The sequence below is a fragment of the Rhopalosiphum padi genome, chromosome 4 (genome assembly GCF_020882245.1).
Source record: "Rhopalosiphum padi isolate XX-2018 chromosome 4, ASM2088224v1, whole genome shotgun sequence".
Lineage (NCBI taxonomy): Eukaryota > Metazoa > Arthropoda > Insecta > Hemiptera > Aphididae > Rhopalosiphum > Rhopalosiphum padi.
The window spans coordinates 6,342,853-6,351,234 of NC_083600.1; the positions used below are offsets into that span (position 1 = coordinate 6,342,853).

The 8,382-nt window shown below is 28.0% G+C and overlaps 1 protein-coding gene across 1 annotated transcript; it reads left to right on the forward strand.

Annotated features, from left to right (window-relative positions):
- Positions 1-304: 304 nt before the first annotated feature.
- Positions 305-8,139, forward strand: LOC132931032 (tubulin glycylase 3A-like). The gene is made up of 11 exons (XM_060997218.1): positions 305-438; positions 480-777; positions 979-1,108; positions 1,196-1,413; positions 2,533-2,730; positions 2,796-2,993; positions 4,758-4,974; positions 5,046-5,136; positions 5,270-5,434; positions 5,784-6,037; positions 7,875-8,139. Exons 1-11 carry the CDS (start codon positions 305-307, stop codon positions 8,111-8,113), a joined length of 2,142 nt encoding a protein of 713 aa, XP_060853201.1. The 3' UTR covers positions 8,114-8,139.
- Positions 8,140-8,382: the final 243 nt, after the last annotated feature.

Below are 8,382 nucleotides of genomic sequence, written 5' to 3' on the forward strand. Positions count from 1 at the left end.
ATAATGAACACATCGTTTATAACTTATAATTGAAAATAAAGTAAATAATTGCCTATATAATTCACATGGGATCTACAGACTACAATGATGCATAATTTTTTTTCCAATAATAAATACTATTATAATAAATCAGTTATGTGGTTAACCTTATCAGTAATCAGGTATACATTACCATAGATATCAACATCGAATATAAATCTTAATAACACATTTACATATTTAAAAAATTAACTTTAATTTTATTTTTTAACACATTTACATAAACAATACAATAAACTCGACACAAAAATCAAAAGAACACTTTATGAATTCTAACAATAACACAAGAAAGATATTATTGACTCGGTATGGTAAGAAATCATTTTTAAATCAAAAAAATAAAACTGAATCTTGTATTCACTTACTTAATACGCCTAAAATACAATGTTTACCGTTGAAATTATTATTGAATATGCGTGCAATAATTTTCGAATAGATACTAACTTCAACTGCAATGAGGTAAAGCGAACAATCGCAAACAACACTAAAACAAATGATAAACACGACCATTCTAATCGAATTCCGGAATTAAAACAAGAATGTAAAAACTCGAGATTGTTAATGACGAGCAGTCTCAACTCCAGATACCAACTAAATTTTAAAAACTATATTCAAGAACTTTACAAAGCATTGATAAAAGAGTGCAACTATAACTTATTAGATTTAAATTCGTTTAACACAACATTAGACTTTGAGTCCTTGACGAGTGTCACTAATCGAACGTTGAAAGCTATAAAGGTACTTAAGAATAGATTAAAGGATTAAGACTTTTAATAAAATGCACAGTAATAATATTAAAATATATAAGACAGATAAATGCAACTTCATTGAAATGCATCATAGTCCTATAATTATTAGTCCTAATAATGTCTTTATATTATTATTAGCATACCTATCTGTATTTACATCTAAGATTGAAAGTTTTAATTTTTTTTTCAGGATCAACAAATATTTTCGGTATTAGGATATTTTCCAATCATTTCTAAAGAGCTGAAAAAACGTGGTTGGGTGGAAAAACGAGATCCGTATAGATCACCAATAAATTATTCGCAGTGTTTAAAATCATCACGTAAAAATTTAACAGCATTCACATTTGTAGAACAATTGAATTCTTCATCATACCTACAATTTACTTATGCGCAATTTATACTTTAAGCATGGATGGTTAATTGGATCGAATCGCCTCCACTGATATCGTCAGTTAATGAAAAGGAAGGTGCCATGGAGCGCCTGAAAAGTTTACAATCTTGGAGTTTTCTTAAAAACAAAAGATCTGATTTTATTTTCGTCACTAGAAAACAGTTAATTAATTGGTCCACTCTAAGTAAATTAACATGTGTCAGTCAGATTACAAAACACGTCTTTTGTACCAAAGTATCTATCAATATACATACCTATTTACAGCTAGTTATTAAATATTTGGATTAATTATTGACAAATTAATGTTATCTCGTAATCGGTTCATCTAGATTAATTAGTTTTTAATTACTAAAGCTACAACCTCTTGGACACATGTTTGAGAACACCTTCTGGATCGTTAATTTCAGACTAAAATCATAAATAAATAATTTAAAATATAATAAAACACTATACCTATAATTAAAAAACAGATAAATAAATAGAAATATTCAAACTAAGTTTCTTAAATATTATTTCAAAAATAAATACATACTATATTTTTGACTATTTGGTTATAAATTAAATAATATTTAAATAGCAAATTTAACGAAGTGCAGCTTATAAGAGGCAACTGATAATAATTTTGATAATAAATTATTTAATTCTATTCAAAAATGGTAGTTTTATTTATCTTGATTATTTCTATTTGGCTTTACATACTTGTGTACAAAATAAAAACACCATTAAAAATATATTCTTTCTTGAATTTTATTTTTTACTACCTCTACCTGGAATATACTTGTTATTATTTTCGATTAAATTAATTTTTTCATGTAATTCGCTTAAACTATCGTGATACAACATTAAAACACTAATCAGTGATCACTATATTGACTAAGTCAATATTTATCTAAATTTTCCATACATAGTAATAATAATTTTCACTATGTTCGATGTAGTCCAATAGTTGAATTATTAAGGGGCTTAACTCTAGCTGTTAGGTGCTATTATAATTATAATTAAAATAATCCACAGAAGATCCCATATCAATGTTACCTTTGGTTAATAACGTAATTGCAATTAAAAAAAAAATTATTGAACTTAACTTAATTAATTGATTATCATTACGACGAGGACATTTGTCTACATTAGATATTTAGAAGTAATTAAAAATTAAAAATTTTTATCTAGCTAAATACATTACTGTTTATTTAAAAATGTTACGTTTCCCTAAAAACACAAATAATACAAGATACAAATATTTTAAACGGAAGACTATTGATGTGCTTTTTAATATTATTTCAATATATAACGAAATGACGGATTAATTAGTTGATTATTGCCATATGGTTAAATACCTATTTTGAAATACAGAATGGTTTGGCGCTATGTTTGGAATCTTACAAAAATGTTGAGTCAAATTTGATGTTTCCGAGATGTCATTATATTCGAAATGAAGCGGATAATGATGCATTTGTGGAAGATTACATTACAACAGCGTTAGTAAGCACATTAAAATTTATTGTAAAAGCGATTGAAAATAATAAAAGAATTTTCACTGCAAATGGCAATGTAAGTCTCAATTGAATTGTAAGTATACAAAAATATTGAAATCGTTTACCTCATAAACTCACTAGATACCATATGAAATTATCAATTTTGTGGAACAATGTATTATACAATTTTTGAATAAACAAATAACTGGTAATACAGAAACAGGTATATGGAAATTTAAGAGTCAAAAAGAAAAATGGAACGAATTTATGATTCATTACACAAAACTGATCATCGATAGTAACGCACAATTTAATCAAGAGTATACAAATGAATTAGAAGTAAATCAATGTTGTGTAACAATTATTATTAACAAAAAAAATTATGCGTGATCGGTCTCTATAAAATAGGTATCAAGTGTTCCTCGCCATTGCAATGGATGTGTTAAATTTGAAGCCAAATAAATTATTAGTACCATTGCATGTGTATACCAAAAAAGATTCTGAGTGGAGACGGTATTACAGACGGTATATTTGTATTAGGTTCCTCCTCTACGTACTCTGAACTTTGTAGTAGATACTCTAAAGAAGCGAGGTACACTTGTAAACACTATGGTGCACTGTGTATGTGTAACTCATATTTCAAATTATTTCTTGTATAATAAAATAACTAAATTATATATTATATTAGGTGAATAGGTACATGGTATATGTATATTAAATAGCAAAATCTTATAACACCTTGTTTTGCCTAAATACAATTTTTTAAATCATTTCTCTATGAAATTATTACATATTATAATGTCATAAAATTATAATTTTTCCAGATTCTAAACAAATATAAATAATATTATTACTTTTATAAAAATTTTGTTCTACCTGCAACATGACTTAATTAAAACTTAATGTTGTAACACAATAGTATTCTCAAACAATGCCATGATTATTTTGCAACCTTTATGCACGCATTTATCGTAAGTTTTCCGTTTTTTATCTCAGCAATACTTCATAGGGTCAATTTTTCTCGCATTTCAAATGTCATTACTCATTAGTATGGTATTTTTTTAATGTATTTTAATGATAAAATTATGATCACATCGTACGGCGCTTCTGATAGGCTATTTTAGCTACACCACTGTCGTATGTTCATTTTTCCAAGAATGTATAAGGATCCTGTAAACGAAATATATTTTTTATTAAAACGTACTAAGACTCAAGAGGTAGAAACAAATTCAAGTTTTTTCTATAGATTATCTTTAAAAATACAAAATATACTTTGAATTTATAAAAATAAAATCATTTGATTGTATATTAAAATTAAAAAGTCTTTTTTTAAGCTAATTTCTCATAGGCCAGAATTTACGTATTTTACATATTGAAAATTGTTATATAATTATTTAATATTAAAAGTGAACAAATTTAGAATACATATAAACATTTTATTCTTGTTAAAAATTTACTACAATTGAATAATAGAAAAATCCAATTCCTTTATAGTTTTTAAAATATATGTATTCAAAAATATTTTCAATTTTTAATTTTCTGGAAATACTTAAATTATTTATCACACATATTATAGCTATTTAGTATTTTATATTATTTTTTTGAAATGTTGATCTACCGTAGTTATAAAATAACTAGTGAAAATCTCTGCGGTTTACAAATCGTAATAAATATATTTCTGATACTAGTAGTGTTGGTGACTGGCAGTAAACGCAATATCATAATAATTTACTATTACTACGTACTATGCAGTTTAACAGAGACAAGATGTGCCCGCGAGTAACGGCAAAAGAATTGCCTAACATAACTCCTTAGACTTTAATAAGGAAATGTTTGCGATTTTTTTATAAAATAATTATAAATTAATTGATAAGTTGATTGTGAACGAAGTTACAATAATGAAAGCCGATTAGCACTTTACTACACATACGTATAGTGACATTGTTACATAGCTTTTAATGATAATAAACAGTTTACTTAAAAGCACACATCTTAAAAAATCAGTAAAGATACCCTCAGAACCGATTTGACATCAATTTGTCAGTAGAATTGTGATTTCGGATGTTGCAGTAATTATAATATTTGTTTCGTGTTATGCTACAGCTCGATGTTTATGCAAAATTTAAATATTTACTGGAAAAAATGAAACCGTATCGTCCCCAACACTATATAGATGGGATAACCAACACATGGATCATAAAACCCACGTCAAACTGTTCTGGTCATGGCATTATGTTGTCTAGAGATTTGCAGACGATACAACAAAAAATAACTGAAAATGATATCTTTAGAAATAATTATATTTTACAGAAATATATAGGTAAAATTAATCTTTATTATTTAAAAATAATTAAGATATAAAAACTACCAAAATAATTTTTTTATTGTTAGAAAGACCCCTTTTAGTTTATACGTGTAAAATTGATTTACGACAATGGTTTTTAGTGACCAATATGAATCCAGTGGTTGTGTGGATGTACAAGTTAGTATATAATACAAATACACATTTTTTATTTTTATTTTTTTATCGTAATTTTTAATAATCAAAGCATTGTAAGGACTACACACGCACAACGGTTAACATAGAAAATATTAATAACATTTTTTTTTTACAGGGAGGGTTACGTCCGATTTTGTGCTAACAGCTTCTCCATGGAAAACATGCACGAATCCGTTCATCTCAGTAATGTCAGACTGCAAATCAAATATCGAAAAATTAGGAATTCACAAGTACCCGAAGAGTGTATGTGGGATTACAGAGAATTACAAAACCATCTAAGGTATAACGTATATAACTGATATTAGTCATGGAAAATAACCGAGCTATATTTATTTTTTTATTACTGCCCTTTGAATTGAAAAGAAAATGTCAAGTTAAAATATTTATTAACCAAACTCGTTTTACAATTTTATTTACCATTGACTGTATACATATAATAAATACAAAAAAAAAATTACGAATAATTTGGTATTATACAAATTGTGTTGTATACTGCACACAATTTTAATCCCTGTTACGTTAAATTAAAATATTTATATATTTTATATTTATTTATACTTAATATTTATATAATAGTGTAGGTATTTTCGTGTAGCCAAACAGTCTTAAGATTTTCATACCCATTTCAGAAAGATCGGACAAGATTACGTATGGGATGAATTGATATTTCCCGGAATGAGCGAGAGCATTTACGCCGTGTTACAAGCTGCAACGGACACTTCGTCGTACCGCGACAACACTTTTCAATTGTTTGGAGCCGATTTCTTAATCACGGAAAACTTCATACCGTATTTGATCGAGATCAATTCCATTCCCGGGCTGAATCCATCTACGAGTGTTATCGCTAACTTGGTGCCTATGCTCCTAAGTGATATCGTGAAAGGTGCCTACATCATTTTTACATATACCTATCTAACGTAGTATTGTAAATTATTTGAGTTAAGCGTATTTTAATACTGGGTTAATGTGTTTTGTAAGTAGGTATATACGGTACTTTGTTCAATACGTTTATATTCTTAAATTATAATAGGTTAATAGGTACATAATAGATATATTATTCTTAAAGGATCTCAAAGTTGTATTTTACATTACACGCAAATACCTATATTGTAATATTATAATACACTATTTCATTGTAGTAACCAAATATGTCACTATAGATCTATCTAACTGCAATTGATAACATCATCAGATATCGAGTGTAGCAAAAAAAAAAAATAATAATGTGGTTTCATAAAAGAAAAACCCACTTGTAACAGTATTTTCACACTCAGACAAACTGAGGAAAATATAAGTTTAGCAAAGACTTCAATATTATGGTAAAATACTATTGTATAACCCGACTTCGCCGGGAAAAAAATGAACGAATATAAAATACGGCGTTATATATATAGGCGTATTTTAGTTTAAGTGTTTTTGGGAAAATCAATGCCTGTGATACCTCGATTTGTGAACTAATTCGACCGAGATAGATAATTTGCCTGTGACGGATTAGATATATCGGTATATTTTAAAACGTGGTTGGTTTAAACTAATCGGTAAACTTTTTTGACATCTCTAAAAACAATCTGAAATAAGGCAATTTACGTATGTTTTTTTTTATAGACTCGAAAACTATATACACATATATATATATACTATAGAAAAGTTAGTTTGCCTATTTATTTCTGGTTACCATTGCTTACAAAATAAATATTTTGTTACGAAAAGTAATTTTAAATAAACAAAAAAAAAATATTCGATTTTTGTGAATTAACAACGTTCCGGATGAAAACCACGACAACGTTGGGTATATTTCCTAAATTCCTGATCGATTAAAGATAAATTTAAATTAGATTTACGAAACTACAATAGTTATCGAAGAAGCAAACAATAGAGATCCTTGGAGGGATTTGAAGTAGTCATATAAAAGACTTTGCCATTGAGACAATAGTCTGAAATTATTAAAAAGCAAAAATACATATTTATTCTTGATCAAAACTAGAGGCAGCTATTACGTAGGTAATAAATTAAATTTATTAACAAGTTACTTTTAAAAATAAAAAAAACTGTTATAGAAAAATATAAATTTCAAAATTTCAAAACCACATTCAATTTTCTAAAAAGTGTTTATAATGTTAAACACGCCATTTAGCACCCCCTCTCGCTTTAACCAATGCATTTAAAAGTACATGCTGTGATTTTATTTTATATATTAACTAATATTATCTAAGATTAACTAAAATGTTTTGTTTTTTTAAATGTTGTAGTAGATAACTGATCTAGTTTATAACAGAATTAATTTTTTATGGTTAAACTGTTTCTTTCGTTCAACTCAGTATAGGTATAATCATTTATTTTATGACAATTACCACAGTAATACCAGGTACTAGATACGTACGTTTGCCATTCGCGAGAAATCTCAACACGACTAATGGCCAACACGTTTTATTTGCGTTTGTGCTGTGGTTTTATATATCTGATGTAGATAAGATAAGTTGTTATACTTGTTATGCATGACCTATAAATTACAACAATGATACATTGTGATTATTTGAGCGGGCTGACGAGTAAAATATATCACTAAAAGTACTATTAAAGCATACGTTGTATTTTTAAATTTTTAATCCAACCTCGTCCGTTTTGTAAGGAGCAGAATACACGGATGCATTGTATAATAGATATTAGATATTACTGTAATAAATTAACATCGTACTTTTATCGCCCAAACGTTCGTATAGTGACGGTGGACTACAAGAAAAACTCGAACGCCGACACGGGGCTGTTTGTAAAGGTCGTTCCGGAAAAATGGAAACCATCAGCCTCGGCGGTCGTGGTGGACAGTCGCAATCAATTCGATTCGTTGACGGCCGTCGTACCGTTCACGTTCGACTACCACCGCCGGTGGATGGACAGCATCAATAAAAAGTTGGTGGCACTACGGCTACGTAATGAAAGTTCCAATGTAAGAAAGCTCTAGTAATGCCATCACCGCCGTCGCTGCAATTCGCCGTCGAACATCACTCGTAAGCAATAGAAATTGCGACGAAGCACTCGTCCGTCGATTGTTATTTCATACTTTTGAAACACGAAACGACGAACAAACTACGGTCGATATGCAAATAGATAAAAAAAAATTAAAAGGAATAGAAATGTAAATATTTAAAATATTTAAAATATAGGTAGGTATTAATATAACTGCTGTACCTATTTCTGTGTTATGGTTATACATAGTTATTTCGATGTATC

Bases quoted from the DNA above. Each gene is read 5' to 3' on its own strand.
- LOC132931032 (XM_060997218.1), top strand. From the start codon at position 305: ATGAATTCTAACAATAACACAAGAAAGATATTATTGACTCGGTATGGT. The intron at 778-978 runs GTACTTAAGAAT...TTTTTTTTTCAG, and splicing joins GAACGTTGAAAGCTATAAAG to GATCAACAAATATTTTCGGT. The intron at 1,109-1,195 runs GTAAAAATTTAA...TTATACTTTAAG, and splicing joins GCAGTGTTTAAAATCATCAC to CATGGATGGTTAATTGGATC.